The 21,353-nt window shown below is 44.7% G+C and overlaps 1 protein-coding gene across 1 annotated transcript in view; it reads right to left on the bottom strand.

Moving 5' to 3' along the window:
- Window positions 1-881: 881 nt before the first annotated feature.
- The window catches only part of ITGA10 (integrin subunit alpha 10), a 63,899-nt gene continuing 43,427 nt past the window's right edge, over window positions 882-21,353 (bottom strand). Inside the window, exons 17-26 of the mRNA XM_075283301.1 lie at window positions 17,756-17,848; window positions 17,608-17,684; window positions 17,440-17,529; window positions 17,096-17,180; window positions 6,362-6,478; window positions 6,190-6,276; window positions 5,995-6,108; window positions 3,881-3,976; window positions 1,343-1,457; window positions 882-1,060 (exon numbers count right to left, since the gene is read on the bottom strand). Of these exons, the coding sequence (XP_075139402.1) occupies window positions 993-1,060; window positions 1,343-1,457; window positions 3,881-3,976; window positions 5,995-6,108; window positions 6,190-6,276; window positions 6,362-6,478; window positions 17,096-17,180; window positions 17,440-17,529; window positions 17,608-17,684; window positions 17,756-17,848 (942 nt within the window). The 3' untranslated portion in view covers window positions 882-992. The remainder of the gene's footprint in view (window positions 1,061-1,342; window positions 1,458-3,880; window positions 3,977-5,994; window positions 6,109-6,189; window positions 6,277-6,361; window positions 6,479-17,095; window positions 17,181-17,439; window positions 17,530-17,607; window positions 17,685-17,755; window positions 17,849-21,353) is intronic.

Raw genomic sequence — 21,353 nt, 5'->3', positions numbered from 1 at the left:
CACTGCTGCCCGGTAATACGACCGCTCACATACACGGACACATGGCGGCTATTCCACCTGTATACTGTTACCACGCGCACTCTCGGCTCGGCAGAGCATTCAGGTGTTCTGGGCTGGTCGGGCCTTGTGGGGGCGCTGACGGGTGGGATTGTGGAGGTGACGTCAGGCCCCGCCCCTTGTACACATACGCCGCAGTAAGGGACTATACTTTATTCCGGTTCACACTTATTTGGAAACAATCAACAAGTTGCTGCTGACAGATCTGGCGTTTTGCCCGTCTGTTTTGTTCGGGGGTCCTCGATCCTCTTCCAACCTCTCGGATGACATCACAGTCCTGGGGGGCTGATAATGATGTAAGTGTGCCACATGACCACCGGGAGCCAATCACAGCGCAGGGCTCATGTGACCCCGCAGGAGGGGTGGGGGCAGGTGAGTGTCCGTGTTTATCCTCCACCCCCCCCCTCGCCCTCTGATTATTATACTTTAGGGGCTGAGTAGACCCCGCTGCAGTTTAGAAGAATCCGGTTCATTCTGGGCAGGGGATTCCGGATTAGAGGCGAGGTCCGGCCTCCCCCTCCGTCCTGCTTGTTGATGGTTTCCACCTAGTGACACTTTATGTTCCTGTAATTGTTTTTCTGTACAGAATATAAATGTAGGGAGGGTTTGTTATATATTATACAGTGTCGGGGGGGTGGCGCCTGCAGGCAGTCACATAATTATTAGGATTTCTGTAGACCACCCCCCCTTCCGTCCCCCTGGGGTTCCACTTATAGTCCTGAGAATTCTTCACTGGTCTGCAGAAGACTCCACGTCAAGTCTTATTGTTCATACAGTGTCCGGGGTCACAGCAGAGCAGCGTCTAGTGCTGTATAAGGGGGTCCCTTGTGTTGTGGCCGCTGCGGGGGATCCTCGGGGGCGGTCTTATCAGTGGCCCGCCCCTTATAGAGCGGCCTATAGCAGAGTCTCTGACAGCAGTAAGTGGGGGCTGCAGATCACTGCTCCTCCTTGGCGGCTGTCTCCTCCTTCTCTTCACCTTGCATCTTCCTGAGAAAAAGCCCAACTACAGGAGGAAACAAAAACATCTCAGATCTATCTCAGATACTTAGTACCCCGCCCCCTTCTATAGATGGTATAGTGGGGGTGCAGTACTCCTAGTGTCCACCAGAGGGAACCAGAATCCAGAGAGGCGCCCCCAGAGCATCACATGCTAGATAATACCACGGGCACAATCTACAATCCACCACCAGATGGCACCACAATCCAATCTATAAGTAATGCCACTAGCACCAGCCATTAGAGGGCAGTGTTGTCAGGGGGAGGGTAATAAGATGGTGAGATTTACCTTCCATAGGATGAAGATGATGAGCGCCAGGAGGAGGAGACCCCCGATGACACTGCCGATGAGGATCCACAGGGAGAGCGGGGAGGAGGACGGGCTGCAGCAGCTCCAGGACACTCTGCAGAGGAGGCACAAAGTACAGGAACAGGAGAATATACCGCCACTAGGAGGCGTCACTGCAAGCACCACTGCCCCATAGAGCACAATAATAAACCTGGAGGTGCAGGGAGATGTACAGGACCCCCATACAGCACAAAAATAAGTCTGTATGCATAGAGCTCCCCCTAGTGGTGGCTGCAGGTGACGTACAGGACCCTATACTGCACAATAATAAGTATGTATGTATAGCACCCCCCCCTAGTGGTGGCTGCAGGTGACGTACAGGACCCCCATACTGCACAATAATAAGTATGTATGTATAGAGCTCCCCCTAGTGGTGGCTGCAGTGTGACGTACAGGACCCCCATACAGCACAAAAATAAGTCTGTATGCATAGAGCTCCCCCTAGTGGTGGCTGCAGGTGACGTACAGGACCCCCATACTGCACAATAATAAGTATGTATGTATAGAGCCCCCCTAGTGGTGGCTGCAGGTGACGTACAGGACCCCCATACTGCACAATAATAAGTATGTATGTATAGCACCCCCCCTAGTGGTGGCTGCAGGTGACGTACAGGACCCCCATACTGCACAATAATAAGTATGTATAGAGCTCCCCCTAGTGGTGGCTGCAGGTGACGTACAGGACCCCCATTCTGCACAATAATAAGTATGTATGTATAGAGCCCCCCTAGTGGTGGCTGCAGGTGACGTACAGGACCCCCATACTGCACAATAATAAGTATGTATGTATAGAGCCCCCCTAGTGGTGGCTGCAGGTGACGTACAGGACCCCCATACTGCACAATAATAAGTATGTATAGAGCTCCCCCTAGTGGTGGCTGCAGGTGACGTACAGGACCCCTATACTGCACAATAATAAGTATGTATGTATAGAGCCCCCCTAGTGGTGGCTGCAGGTGACGTACAGGACCCCCATACTGCACAATAATAAGTATGTATGTATAGAGCTCCCCCTAGTGGTGGCTGCAGTTGGTGACGTACAGGACCCCTATACTGCACAATAATAAGTATGTATGTATAGAGCCCCCCTAGTGGTGGCTGCAGGTGACGTACAGGACCCCCATACTGCACAATAATAAGTATGTATGTATAGAGCCCCCCTAGTGGTGACTGCAGGTGACGTACAGGACCCCTATACTGCACAATAATAAGTATGTATGTATAGAGCCCCCTTCCTAGTGGTGGCTGCAGGTGACGTACAGGGACCCCCATACTGCACAATAATAAGTATGTATGTATAGAGCCCCCCCTAGTGGTGGCTGCAGGTGACGTACAGGACCCCCATACTGCACAATAATAAGTATGTATGTATAGAGGCCCCCCTAGTGGTGGCTGCAGGTGACGTACAGGACCCCTATACTGCACAATAATAAGTATGTATGTATAGAGCCCCCCCTAGTGGTGGCTGCAGGTGACGTACAGGACCCCCATACTGCACAATAATAAGTATGTATGTATAGAGCTCCCCCTAGTGGTGGCTGCAGGTGACGTACAGGACCACCATACTGCACAATAATAAGTATGTATGTATAGAGCCCCCTAGTGGTGGCTGCAGGTGACCGTACAGGACCCCCATACTGCACAATAATAAGTATGTATGTATAGAGCTCCCCCTAGTGGTGGCTGCAGGTGACGTACAGGACCCCTATACTGCACAATAATAAGTATGTATGTATAGAGCTCCCCCTAGTGGTGGCTGCAGGTGACGTACAGGACCCCCATACTGCACAATAATAAGTATGTATGTATAGAGCCCCCCTAGTGGTGGCTGCAGGTGACGTACAGGACCCCCATACTGCACAATAATAAGTATGTATAGAGCTCCCCCTAGTGGTGGCTGCAGGTGACGTACAGGACCCCTATACTGCACAATAATAAGTATGTATGTATAGAGCTCCCCCTAGTGGTGGCTGCAGGTGACGTACAGGACCCCCATACTGCACAATAATAAGTATGTATGTATAGAGCTCCCCCTAGTGGTGGCTGCAGGTGACGTACAGGACCCCTATACTGCACAATAATAAGTATGTATGTATAGAGCCCCCCTAGTGGTGGCTGCAGGTGACGTACAGGACCCCCATACTGCACAATAATAAGTATGTATGTATAGAGCTCCCCCTAGTGGTGGCTGCAGGTTACGTACAGGACCCCCATACTGCACAATAATAAATCTGTATGTGTAGAGCACCCCCTAGTGGTGGCTGCAGGTGACGTACAGGACCCCCATACTGCACAATAAGTATGTATAGCACCCCCCCTAGTGGTGGCTGCAGGTGACGAACAAGACTCCTATACTGCACAATAATAAATCTGCATGTAGTGAGCTCCCCCTAGTGTTCGCTGAAGGTATAGCAGTACATGAGATGACATTCAGGGGCTCCATAGTGTAGCCCATATAACAGCGCCCCCCTGTGTTACCTCGGTCCTGTGCTTAGCGCTGTCAGTGAACAGGACGCCATCTTCTCTCACGTCCAGGAAGAACTCACTCACCACTTTGACGGAGCGAAACTTTGCCTGTAATGACAGAGAGACATCAGTGAGGAACTACAAGCCCCAGCATGGCGTGGCCTAACCCAGGGGTGTGAGGGAGGGGGCGCCATTACTATCATAAGGCAGCGATTGATGTGACCGTCAGACCCCGCTCCATCCCCACAGACGTGACATCATTGCTTCCTGTCTGAACAATGGACAACTTGTTATCGGCAGCGACTCCACCAGGGGGGGCCCCAGAGCAAACACCACAGCCTTGTACTCACTGCTGGGGGGGCCCGGAGTAATGTCACCCTGCAGAGTATTACACCCCTGACCATCGCTCTGTCCTCTCTACCTCCTGATATATAGTGATTAGAGATGAGCGAACACTAAAATGTTCGAGGTTCGAAATCCGATTCGAACAGCCGCTCAATGTTCGTGTGTTCGAATGGGTTTCGAACCCCATTATAGTCTATGGGGAACATATACTCATTAAGGGGGAAACCCAAATCCGTGTCTGGAGGGTAACCAAGTCCACTATGACACCCCAGGAAATGATACCAACACCCTGGAATGACACTGGGACAGCAGGGGAAGCATGTCTGGGGGCATAAAAGTCACTTTATTTCATGGAAATCCCTGTCAGCTTGCAATTTTCGCAAGCTAACTTTTCCCCATAGAAATGCATTGGCCAGTGCTGATTGGCCAGAGTACGGAACTCGACCAATCAGCGCTGGCTCTGCTGGAGGAGGCGGAGTCTAAGATTGCTCCACACCAGTCTCCATTCAGGTCCGACCTTAGACTCCGCCTCCTCCAGCAGAGCCAGCGCTGATTGGCCGAATTCCGTACTCTGGCCAATCAGCACTGGCTAATGCATTGTATTGGTGTGATGAAGCAGTGCTGAATGTGTGTGTTTAGCTCAACTACACCGGTGGAGTAGTTGAGCTAAGCACACAGATTCAGCTCTGCTTCAATCAGCGCTGGCCAATGCATTCTATTAGCTTGATGAAGCAGAGTGTGCACAAGGGTTCAAGCGCACCCTCGGCTCTGATGTAGCAGAGCCGAGGGTGCACAAGGGTTCAAGTGCACCCTCGGCTCTGCTACATCAGAGCCGAGGGTGCGCTTGAACCCTTGTGCAGCCTCGGCTCTGATGTAGCAGAGCCGAGGGTGCACTTGAACCCTTGTGCACCCTCGGCTCTGCTACATCAGCACCGAGGGTGCGCTTGAACCCTTGTGCACACTCTGCTTCATCAAGCTAATAGAATGCATTGGCCAGCGCTGATTGAAGCAGAGCTGAATCTGTGTGCTTAGCTCAACTACTCCACCGGTGTAGTTGAGCTAAACACACACATTCAGCACTGCTTCATCACGCCAATAGAATGCATTGGCCAGCACTGATTGGCCAGAGTACGGAATTCGGCCAATCAGCGCTGGCCAATGCATCCCTATGGGAAAAAGTTTATCTCACAAAAATCACAATTACACACCCGATAGAGCCCCAAAAAGTTATTTTTAATAACATTCCCCCCTAAATAAAGGTTCTCCCTAGCTATCCCTGCCTGTACAGCTATCCCTGTCTCATAGTCACAAAGTTCACATTCTCATATGACCCGGATTTGAAATCCACTATTCGTCTAAAATGGAGGTCACCTGATTTCGGCAGCCAATGACTTTTTCCAATTTTTTTCAATGCCCCCGGTGTCGTAGTTCCTGTCCCACCTACCCTGCGCTGTTATTGGTGCAAAAAAGGCACCAGGGAAGGTGGGAGGGGAATCGAGTAATGGCGCACTTTACCACGCGGTGTTCGATTCGATTCGAACATGCCGAACAGCCTAATATCCGATCGAACATGAGTTCGATAGAACACTGTTCGCTCATCTCTAATAGTGATCTATCCTGCAGACTATTACACCTCCAACCTCTCTACACATCTGCAGAACATCTCTCTGTCCTCTCTACCTCCTGATACATAGTGATCTATCCTGCAGACTATTCCACCACTGACCTCTCTACACCTCTGATACATAGATAGGATATACCCTGCAGACTATCGCACTCACATTGGTGAAGAAGTGGTTGTGGATGATCCTGAGGATGGAGATGGAGATGTCTCCGTGTCTCTGGAGGAGGGGGATGCGGCAGGTGATGGTCTCGCACCAGCTGTTACTGCAGTTCTGATAGGAGAGATACATATAGACATTATATCCTCCATTACTATATCCGGCTCCTCTCCTGAAACACTCTGTGCTGCTCACCAGTATGCTGGTATGGCCCAGGTCTTCGGGGTGGAAGGGCACCATGGCTGTTCTGGACCTGGTCATATTGGACACCATACAGATCACCTATAAGACACAGAGAAGACATTATTGCCCCTCCCAGTGGTCAGAAAAGTATGAGCCTGGATGACGTGAGCGCCCCCTATCTTACGTCATCTGCAGATAGTATCCTGGACACCGACATGAAGTAAAGGCCCCCATAGCCCATGGCCGGCGTGTGGATGTGAACCGAGACGTTGTATATGGGGTAACAGTCAACGTACTGGACCTGATGGCAAAGAGACATCCATTAATAAGGCAAGTGCGCCACCCTCTGGTCAGGTGACGTATGGCGGAGATAAGTGGCTTCTGTGTACTCATTCGATCAGGGGTGTTATAGCGCCCATGTCAGATGTAATTCACATAATGACCACTGGGTGGCAGCATTGCTACATTTTTATTTCAAGCTTTATTGTACTATGTTATAGGGTGAGGGGTGAACACATTGGGCCCCTTCCCCACTATGTCCGGGCCCCTCTAAGCCTTACCCCCTGCAGGGTGCTATCATATGTACAGTGGGGGCATCAGATTATCTGGACACTGTTATATGCAGCCCTGGTGGGTGGTCGTCAGCCCCTTGGCAATTGACTACTGCTACATGACTACAACTACACAAGTACTACCACATGGCTATGACTACGCGACTACGACTACAACTACACAACCACAACTACGCAACTACAACTACACGACTACTACTACATGATTACGACTAAACGATTACGACTACACGACTACGACTACATGATTACGACTAAACGACTACGACTACACGACTACTACTACATGATTACGACTAAACGACTATGACTACACGACTACTACTACACAACTACAACTACACGACTACTACTACATGATTACGACTACACGACTACGACTACACGACTACGACTACACGACTACTACTACATGATTACGACTACACAACGACTACGACTACGACTACACGACTACTACTACACAACTACGACTACACGACTACTACTACATGATTACGACTACACGACTACGACTACACGACTACGACTACACGACTACTACTACATGATTACGACTACACAACGACTACGACTACACGACTACGACTACACAACTACGACTACACGACTACAACTACATGATTACGACTACACGACTACGACTACACGACTACTACTACAACTACACAACCACAACTACGCAACTACAACTACACGACTACTACTACATGATTACGACTAAACGATTACGACTACACGACTACTACTACATGATTACGACTAAACGATTACGACTACACGACTACTACTACATGATTACGACTACACGACTACTACTACATGATTACGACTAAACGATTACGACTACACGACTACTACTACATGATTACGACTACACGACTACTACTACACAACTACGACTACACGACTACGACTACACAACTACGACTACACGACTACTACTACATGATTACGACTACACGACTACTACTACACGACTACGACTACACGACTACGACTACACAACTACGACTACACGACTACTACTACATGATTACGACTACACGACTACGACTACACGACTACGACTACATGATTATGACTACACAACTACGACTACACGACTACTACTACATGATTACGACTACACAACTACGACTACACGACTACGACTACACGACTACTACTACATGATTACGACTACACAACTACGACTACACGACTACTACTACATGATTACGACTACACGACTACTACTACATGATTACGACTACACGACTACGACTACACGACTATGACTACACGACTACTACTACACGACTACGACTACACGACTACGACTACACAACTACGACTACACGACTACTACTACATGATTACGACTACACGACTACGACTACACGACTACGACTACACGACTACTACTACATGATTACGACTACACAACTACGACTACACGACTACGACTACACAACTACGACTACACGACTACTACTACATGATTACGACTACACGACTACGACTACACGACTACGACTACACGACTACTACTACATGATTACGACTACACGACTACGACTACACAACTACGACTACATGATTACGACTACACAACTACGACTACACGACTACTACTACATGATTACGACTACACAACTACAACTACACGACTACTACTACATGATTACGACTAAACGACTACGACTACACGACTACTACTACATGATTACGACTACACGACTACGACTACACAACGACTACACGACTACTACTACATGATTACGACTACGACTACTACTACACGACTACTACTACATGATTACGACTACACGACTACGACTACACAATGACTACACGACTACTACTACATGATTACGACTACGACTACACAACGACTACACGACTACTACTACATGATTACGACTACACGACTACGACTACACGACTACTACTACATGATTACGACTACACGACTACGACTACACGACTACTACTACAACTACACGACTACTACTACTACATGATTACGACTACGACTACTACTACACGACTACTACTACATGATTACGACTAAACGACTACGACTACACGACTACTACTACATGATTACGACTACTACTACATGATTACGACTACTACTACATGATTACGACTACACGACTACGACTACACGACTACGACTACACAACTACGACTACACAACTACGACTACATGATTACGACTACACAACTACGACTACACGACCACTACTACATGATTACGACTACACGACTACTACTACATGATTACGACTACACAACTACGACTACACGACTACTACTACATGATTACGACTACACAACTACAACTACACGACTACTACTACATGATTACGACTAAACGACTACGACTACACGACTACTACTACATGATTACGACTACACAACTACGACTACACGACTACTACTACATGATTACGACTACAGAACTACAACTACACGACTACTACTACATGATTACGACTAAACGACTACGACTACACGACTACTACTACATGATTACGACTACACGACTACGACTACATGATTACGACTACACAACTACGACTACACGACTACAACTACATGATTGCGACTACACAACTACTACTACATGATTACGACTACACAACTACACGACTACGACTACACGACTACTACTACATGATTACGACTACACAACTACGACTACACGACTACAACTACATGATTGCGACTACACAACTACTACTACATGATTACGACTACACAACTACACGACTACGACTACACGACTACTACTACATGATTACGACTACACAACGACTACACGACTACTACTACATGATTACGACTACACGACTACGACTACACGACTACTACTACATGATTACGACTACACGACTACGACTACACGACTACTACTACATGATTACGACTACACGACTACGACTACACGACTACTACTACATGATTACGACTACACGACTACGACTACACGACTACTACTACATGATTACGACTACAAGACTACTACTACATGATTACGACTACACAACGACTACACGACTACTACTACATGATTACGACTACACGACTACGACTACACGACTACTACTACATGATTACGACTACACGACTACGACTACACGACTACTACTACATGATTACGACTACACGACTACTACTACATGATTACGACTACACAACGACTACACGACTACTACTACATGATTACGACTACACGACTACGACTACACGACTACTACTACATGATTACGACTACACGACTACTACTACATGATTACGACTACACGACTACTACTACATGATTATGACTACACGACTACACGACTACTACTACATGATTACGACTACACGACTACGACTACACGACTACGACTACACAACTACGACTACACAACTACGACTACATGATTACGACTACACAACTACGACTACACGACCACTACTACATGATTACGACTACACGACTACTACTACATGATTACGACTACACAACTACGACTACACGACTACTACTACATGATTACGGCTACACAACTACAACTACACGACTACTACTACATGATTACGACTAAACGACTACGACTACACGACTACTACTACATGATTACGACTACACAACTACGACTACACGACTACTACTACATGATTACGACTACAGAACTACAACTACACGACTACTACTACATGATTACGACTAAACGACTACGACTACACGACTACTACTACATGATTACGACTACACGACTACGACTACACGACTACGACTACACAACTACGACTACACGACTACGACTACACAACTACGACTACACGACTACTACTACATGATTACGACTACACAACTACGACTACACGACTACAACTACATGATTGCGACTACACAACTACTACTACATGATTACGACTACACAACTACACGACTACGACTACACGACTACTACTACATGATTACGACTACACAACTACGACTACACGACTACAACTACATGATTGCGACTACACAACTACTACTACATGATTACGACTACACAACTACACGACTACGACTACACGACTACTACTACATGATTACGACTACACAACGACTACACGACTACTACTACATGATTACGACTACACGACTACTACTACATGATTACGACTACACGACTACGACTACACGACTACTACTACATGATTACGACTACACGACTACGACTACACGACTACTACTACATGATTACGACTACACGACTACGACTACACGACTACTACTACATGATTACGACTACACAACGACTACACGACTACTACTACATGATTACGACTACACGACTACGACTACACGACTACTACTACATGATTACGACTACACGACTACTACTACATGATTACGACTACACGACTACTACTACATGATTACGACTACACAACTACGACTCCACGACTACGACTACACGACTACAACTACACGACTACTACTACACGACTACGACTACACGACTACGACTACACGACTACGACTACGACTACACGACTACGACTACATGATTACGACTACACAACTACGACTACACGACTACTACTACATGATTACGACTACACAACTACGACTACACGACTACGACTACACGACTACTACTACATGATTACGACTACACAACTACGACTACACGACTACTACTACACGACTACGACAACACGACTACGACTACACAACTACGACTACACGACTACTACTACATGATTACGACTACACGACTACGACTACACGACTACGACTACATGATTACGACTACACAACTACGACTACACGACTACTACTACATGATTACGACTACACAACTACGACTACACGACTACGACTACACGACTACTACTACATGATTACGACTACACAACTACGACTACACGACTACTACTACATGATTACGACTACACGACTACTACTACATGATTACGACTACACGACTACGACTACACGACTATGACTACACGACTACTACTACACGACTACGACTACACGACTACGACTACACAACTATGACTACACGACTACTACTACATGATTACAACTACACGACTACGACTACACGACTACGACTACACGACTACTACTACATGATTACGACTACACAACTACGACTACACGACTACGACTACACAACTACGACTACACGACTACTACTACATGATTACGACTACACGACTACGACTACACGACTACGACTACACGACTACTACTACATGATTACGACTACACGACTACGACTACACAACTACGACTACATGATTACGACTACACAACTACGACTACACGACTACTACTACATGATTACGACTACACAACTACAACTACACGACTACTACTACATGATTACGACTAAACGACTACGACTACACGACTACTACTACATGATTACGACTACACAATTACGACTACACGACTACTACTACATGATTACGACTACACAACTACAACTACACGACTACTACTACATGATTACGACTAAACGACTACGACTACACAACTACTACTACATGATTACGACTACACGACTACGACTACACAACGACTACACGACTACTACTACATGATTACGACTACGACTACACAACGACTACACGACTACTACTACATGATTACGACTACACGACTACGACTACACGACTACTACTACATGATTACGACTACACGACTACGACTACACGACTACTACTACAACTACACGACTACTACTACTACATGATTACGACTACGACTACTACTACACGACTACTACTACATGATTACGACTACACGACTACGACTACACGACTACGACTACACAACTACGACTACACAACTACGACTACATGATTACGACTACACAACTACGACTACACGACCACTACTACATGATTACGACTACACGACTACTACTACATGATTACGACTACACAACTACGACTACACGACTACTACTACATGATTACGACTACACAACTACAACTACACGACTACTACTACATGATTACGACTAAACGACTACGACTACACGACTACTACTACATGATTACGACTACACAACTACGACTACACGACTACTACTACATGATTACGACTACAGAACTACAACTACACGACTACTACTACATGATTACGACTAAACGACTACGACTACACGACTACTACTACATGATTACGACTACACGACTACGACTACATGATTACGACTACACAACTACGACTACACGACTACAACTACATGATTGCGACTACACAACTACTACTACATGATTACGACTACACAACTACACGACTACACGACTACTACTACATGATTACGACTACACAACTACGACTACACGACTACAACTACATGATTGCGACTACACAACTACTACTACATGATTACGACTACACAACTACACGACTACGACTACACGACTACTACTACATGATTACGACTACACAACGACTACACGACTACTACTACATGATTACGACTACACGACTACGACTACACGACTACTACTACATGATTACGACTACACGACTACGACTACACGACTACTACTACATGATTACGACTACACGACTACGACTACTACTACATGATTACGACTACACAACGACTACACGACTACTACTACATGATTACGACTACAAGACTACTACTACATGATTACGACTACACAACGACTACACGACTACTACTACATGATTACGACTACACGACTACGACTACACGACTACTACTACATGATTACGACTACACGACTACGACTACACGACTACTACTACATGATTACGACTACACGACTACTACTACATGATTACGACTACACAACGACTACACGACTACTACTACATGATTACGACTACACGACTACGACTACACGACTACTACTACATGATTACGACTACACGACTACTACTACATGATTACGACTACACGACTACTACTACATGATTACGACTACACAACGACTACACGACTACTACTACATGATTACGACTACACGACTACGACTACACGACTACGACTACACAACTACGACTACACAACTACGACTACATGATTACGACTACACAACTACGACTACACGACCACTACTACATGATTACGACTACACGACTACTACTACATGATTACGACTACACAACTACGACTACACGACTACTACTACATGATTACGACTACACAACTACAACTACACGACTTCTACTACATGATTACGACTAAACGACTACGACTACACGACTACTACTACATGATTACGACTACACAACTACGACTACACGACTACTACTACATGATTACGACTACAGAACTACAACTACACGACTACTACTACATGATTACGACTAAACGACTACGACTACACGACTACTACTACATGATTACGACTACACGACTATGACTACACGACTACGACTACACAACTACGACTACACGACTACGACTACACAACTACGACTACACGACTACTACTACATGATTACGACTACACAACTACGACTACACGACTACAACTACATGATTGCGACTACACAACTACTACTACATGATTACGACTACACAACTACACGACTATGACTACACGACTACTACTACATGATTACGACTACACAACTACGACTACACGACTACAACTACATGATTGCGACTACACAACTACTACTACATGATTACGACTACACAACTACACGACTACGACTACACGACTACTACTACATGATTACGACTACACAACGACTACACGACTACTACTACATGATTACGACTACACGACTACGACTACACGACTACTACTACATGATTACGACTACACGACTACGACTACACGACTACTACTACATGATTACGACTACACGACTACGACTACACGACTACTACTACATGATTACGACTACACGACTACGACTACACGACTACTACTACATGATTACGACTACACGACTACGACTACACGACTACTACTACATGATTACGACTACACAACGACTACACGACTACTACTACATGATTACGACTACACGACTACGACTACACGACTACTACTACATGATTACGACTACACGACTACGACTACACGACTACTACTACATGATTACGACTACACGACTACGACTACACGACTACTACTACATGATTACGACTACACGACTACGACTACACGACTACTACTACATGATTACGACTACACAACGACTACACGACTACTACTACATGATTACGACTACACGACTACGACTACACGACTACTACTACATGATTACGACTACACGACTACGACTACACGACTACTACTACATGATTACGACTACACGACTACTACTACATGATTACGACTACACAACGACTACACGACTACTACTACATGATTACGACTACACGACTACGACTACACGACTACTACTACATGATTACGACTACACGACTACTACTACATGATTACGACTACACGACTACTACTACATGATTACGACTACACAACGACTACACGACTACTACTACATGATTACGACTACACGACTACGACTACACGACTACGACTACACAACTACGACTACACAACTACGACTACATGATTACGACTACACAACTACGACTACACGACCACTACTACATGATTACGACTACACGACTACAACTACACGACTACTACTACATGATTACGACTAAACGACTACGACTACACGACTACTACTACATGATTACGACTACACAACTACGACTACACGACTACTACTACATGATTACGACTACAGAACTACAACTACACGACTACTACTACATGATTACGACTAAACGACTACGACTACACGACTACTACTACATGATTACGACTACACGACTACGACTACACGACTACGACTACACAACTACGACTACACGACTACGACTACACAACTACGACTACACGACTACTACTACATGATTACGACTACACAACTACGACTACACGACTACAACTACATGATTGCGACTACACAACTACGACTACACAACTACTACTACATGATTACGACTACACAACTACACGACTACGACTACACGACTACTACTACATGATTACGACTACACAACTACGACTACACGACTACAACTACATGATTGCGACTACACAACTACTACTACATGATTACGACTACACAACTACACGACTACGACTACACGACTACTACTACATGATTACGACTACACAACGACTACACGACTACTACTACATGATTACGACTACACGACTACGACTACACGACTACTACTACATGATTACGACTACACGACTACGACTACACGACTACTACTACATGATTACGACTACACGACTACGACTACACGACTACTACTACATGATTACGACTACACAACGACTACACGACTACTACTACATGATTACGACTACACGACTACGACTACACGACTACTACTACATGATTACGACTACACGACTACTACTACATGATTACGACTACACGACTACTACTACATGATTACGACTACACAACTACGACTCCACGACTACGACTACACGACTACAACTACACGACTACTACTACACGACTACGACTACACGACTACGACTACACGACTACGACTACGACTACACGACTACAACTACATGATTACGACTACACGACTACGACTACAAGACTACTACTACATGATTACGACTACACAACTACAACTACATGATTACGACTACACGACTACTACATGATTACGACTACACGACTACGACTACACGACTACTACTACATGATTACGACTACACAACGACTACACGACTACAACTACACGACTACTACTACATGATTACGACTACGACTACACAACGACTACACGACTACTACTACATGATTACGACTACACGACTACACGACTACAACTACACGACTACGACTACACGACTACTACTACATGATTACGACTACGACTACACAACGACTACACGACTACTACTACATGATTACGACTACGACTACTACTACACGACTACTACTACATGATTACGACTACACGACTACGACTACACAACGACTACACGACTACTACTACATGATTACGACTACGACTACACAACGACTACACGACTACTACTACATGATTACGACTACACGACTACGACTACACGACTACTACTACATGATTACGACTACACGACTACGACTACACGACTACTACTACAACTACACGACTACTACTACATGATTACGACTACACAACAACTACACGACTACTACTACATGATTACGACTACACAACGACTACACGACTACTACTACATGATTACGACTACGACTACACAACGACTACACGACTACTACTACATGATTACGACTACGACTACAAGCCTCCTGTCATTACCTTGAATTTGGTTATAAATTCGGGGCCGGGCTCCTGGGTGGACAGCAGGGCTGGTTGCACCTCGTAGCGGTTGAGGCTGGACTCGCTGCAAACACAATCCATACAGTCATGTCAGTTATGTAGAGGTTATGCTCTAGTCACATCCAAAGCTGCATTCCTATTGTAACATGGCACAGAGCACACGCCATATTGACATCTTGTATGCACAGTGGGCAGAATTGTGAATGCAGCTCTGGTTGTGAATAGAGTAAAAGACACAACGCAACTCAAGTCCAAGTAACTTCATGGCATTCGTGTGAACTACAAGTCCCAGCATAAACCACGACAGAGTATTCGCCATTCACCTCTGAATGAAGAGCTCGGGCTCGTATCGGATGTGAGCGCTGAGTTGGACGCTGTTGTCGTGAAGAGTCTCGTCCAGTTCTGTGTTGTCACTGGAGGAGAGGAGAAGGATCAGCATGGAGCCCACATCTGCCGGACGTGTGAGAGAAGCCCAACAGCGCCCCCCATACCTGCTGGCCAAGAGCTTAATCTGCACTCTGTTCAGGAGACTGGTGCAGCTGTACTCAAACTCCAGGACAAACGCCATCTAGAGGGAGACAGGGGTCAGTGCTCCTCCATACCTACCACCACCCATACTGCCCCCCCCCCCATACCCACCTTAGCCATGGATCTGAGGACAGGATAACTGATGCTGCAAGAGCGGGTATTGGGGGACAAGGACGTACACTCCACCTTATTCTGTGCATCACCCTGGAGTGGGCGGGAACAGAGGTCAGATGATGTCATCACTACAATATTACATCATTCTAATGCTATCCTGTGTGATACTGTATACTGAGCTGTATCTAATCCTATCCTGTGTGATATACTGTATACTGAGCTGTATCTAATCCTATCCTGTGTGATACTGTATACTGAGCTGTGTATCTAATCCTATCCTGTGTGATACTGTATACTGAGCTGTGTATCTAATCCTATCCTGTGTGATACTGTATACTGAGCGGTGTATCTACTCCTATCCTGTGTGATACTGTATACTGAGCTGTGTATCTAATCCTATCCTGTGTGATACTGTATACTGAGCTGTGTATCTAATCCTATCCTGTGTGATACTGTATACTGAGCTGTGTATCTAATCTTATCCTGTGTGATACTGTATACTGAGCTGTGTATCTAATCCTATCCCGTGTGATACTGTATACTGAGCTGTGTATCTAATCCTATCCCGTGTGATACTGTATACTGAGCTGTGTATCTAATCCTATCCTGTGTGATACTGTATACTGAGTTGTATCTAATCCTATCCCGTGTGATACTGTATACTGAGCTGTGTATCTCATCCTATCCTGTGTGATACTGTATACTAAGCTGTGTATCTAATCCTATCCTGTGTGATACTGTATACTGAGCTGTGTATCTCATCCTATCCTGTGTGATACTGTATACTGAGCTGTGTATCTAATCCTATCCTGTGTGATACTACATACTGAGCTGTATCTAATCCTATCCTGTGATACTGTATACTGAGCTGTGTATCTAATCCTATCCTGTGTCATACTGTATACTGAGCTGTGTATCTAATCCTATCCTGTGTGATACTGTATACTGAGCTGTGTATCTAATCCTATCCTGTGATACTGTATACTGAGCTGTGTATCTAATCCTATCCCGTGTGATACTGTATACTGAGCTGTGTATCTAATCCTATCCTGTGTGATACTGTATACTGAGCTTTGTATCTAATCCTATCCTGTGTGATACTGTATACTGAGCTGTGTATCTAATCCTATCCTGTGTGATACTGTAAACTGAGCTGTGTATCTAATCCTATCCTGTGTGATACTGTATACTGAGCTGTATCTAATCCTATCCTGTGTGATACTGTATACTGAGCTGTGTATCTAATCCTATCCTGTGTGATACAGTCTGCTGAGCTGTGTATCTAATCCTATCCTGTGTGATACTGTATACTGAGCTGTGTATCTAATCCTATCCTGTGTGATACTGTATACTGAGCTGTGTATCTAATCCTATCCTGTGTGATACTGTATACTGAGCTGTGTATCTAATCCTATCCTGTGTGATACTGTATACTGAGCTGTGTATCTAATCCTATCCCGTGTGATACTGTATACTGAGCTATGTATCTAATCCTATCCCGTGTGATACTGTATACTGATCTGTGTATCTAATCCTATCCTGTGTGATACTGTATACTGAGCTGTGTATCTAATCCTATCCCGTGTGATACTGTATACTGAGCTATGTATCTAATCCTATCCCGTGTGATACTGTATACTGAGCTGTGTATCTAATCCTATCCCATGTGATACTGTATACTGAGCTGTGTATCTAATCCTATCCTGTGTGATACTGTATACTGAGCTGTGAATCTAATCCTATCCTGTGTGATACTGTATACTGAGCTGGGTATCTAATCCTATCCTGTGTGATACAGTATACTGAGCTGTGTATCTCATCCTATCCTGTGTGATACTGTATACTGAGCTGTGTATCTAATCCTATCCTGTGTGATACTGTATACTAAGCTGTGTATCTAATCCTATCCTGTGTGATACTGTATACTGAGCTGTGTATCTAATCCTATCCTGTGTGATACTACATACTGAGCTGTATCTAATCCTATCCTGTGATACTGTATACTGAGCTGTGTATCTAATCCTATCCTGTGTCATACTGTATACTGAGCTGTGTATCTAATCCTATCCTGTGTGATACTGTATACTGAGCTGTGTATCTAATCCTATCCTGTGTGATACTGTGTACTGAGCTGTGTATCTAATCCTATCCTGTGTGATATTGTATACTGAGCTATGTATCTAATCCTATCCTGTGTGATACTACATACTGAGCTGTGTATCTAATCCTATCCTGTGAGATACTGTATACTGAGCTGTGTATCTAATCCTATCCTGTGATACTGTATACTGAGCTGTGTATCTAATCCTATCCTGTGTGATACTGTATACTGAGCTGTGTATCTAATTCTATCCTGTGTGATACTGTATACTGAGCTGTGTATCTAATCCTATCCTGTGTGATACTGTATACTGAGCTGTGTATCTAATCCTATCCTGTGTGATACAGTATACTGAGCTGTGTATCTAATCCTATCCTGTGTGATACTGTATACTGAGCTGTGTATCTAATCCTATCCTGTGTGATACTGTATACTGAGCTGTGTATCTAATCCTATCCTGTGTGATACTGTATACTGAGCTGTGTATCTAATCCTATCCTGTGTGATACTGTATACTGAGCTGTGTATCTAATCCTATCCTGTGTGATACTGTATACTGAGCTGTGTATCTAATCCTATCCTGTGTGATACTGTATACTGAGCTGTGTATCTAATCCTATCCTGTGTGATACTGTATACTGAGCTGTGTATCTAATCCTATCCTGTGTGATACTGTATACTGAGCTGTGTATCTAATCCTATCCTGTGTGATACTGTATACTGAGCTGTGTATCTAATCCTATCCTGTGTGATACTGTATACTGAGCTGTGTATCTAATCCTATCCTGTGTGATACTGTATACTGAGCTGTGTATCTAATCCTATCCCGTGTGATACTGTATACTGAGCTGTGTATCTAATCCTATCCTGTGTGATACTGTATACTGAGCTGTGTATCTAATCCTATCCTGTGTGATACTACATACTGAGCTGTATCTAATCCTATCCTGTGATACTGTATACTGAGCTGTGTATCTAATCCTATCCTGTGTCATACTGTATACTGAGCTGTGTATCTAATCCTATCCTGTGTGATACTGTATACTGAGCTGTGTATCTAATCCTCTCCTGTGTGATACTGTATACTGAGCTGTATCTAATCCTATCCTGTGTGATACTGTATACTGAGCTGTGTATCTAATCCTATCCTGTGTGATACTGTATACTGAGCTGTGTATCTAATCCTATCCTGTGTGATACTGTATACTGAGCTGTGTATCTAATCCTATCCTGTGTGATACTGTATACTGAGCTGTGTATCTAATCCTATCCTGTGTGATACTGTATACTGAGCCGTGTATCTAATCCTATCCTGTGTGCTACTGTATACTGAGCTGTGTATCTAATCCTATCCTGTGTGATACAGTCTGCTGAGCTGTGTATCTAATCCTATCCTGTGTGATACTGTATACTGAGCCGTGTATCTAATCCTATCCTGTGTGATACAGTCTGCTGAGCTGTGTATCCTATCCTATCCTGTGTGATACTGTATAC

The sequence above is a fragment of the Leptodactylus fuscus genome, chromosome 7 (assembly GCF_031893055.1).
Source record: "Leptodactylus fuscus isolate aLepFus1 chromosome 7, aLepFus1.hap2, whole genome shotgun sequence".
Taxonomy (NCBI): domain Eukaryota; kingdom Metazoa; phylum Chordata; class Amphibia; order Anura; family Leptodactylidae; genus Leptodactylus; species Leptodactylus fuscus.
The sequence above is the reverse complement of the archived record's forward strand: the minus strand, read 5'-3'. Positions and strand labels throughout refer to the sequence as shown.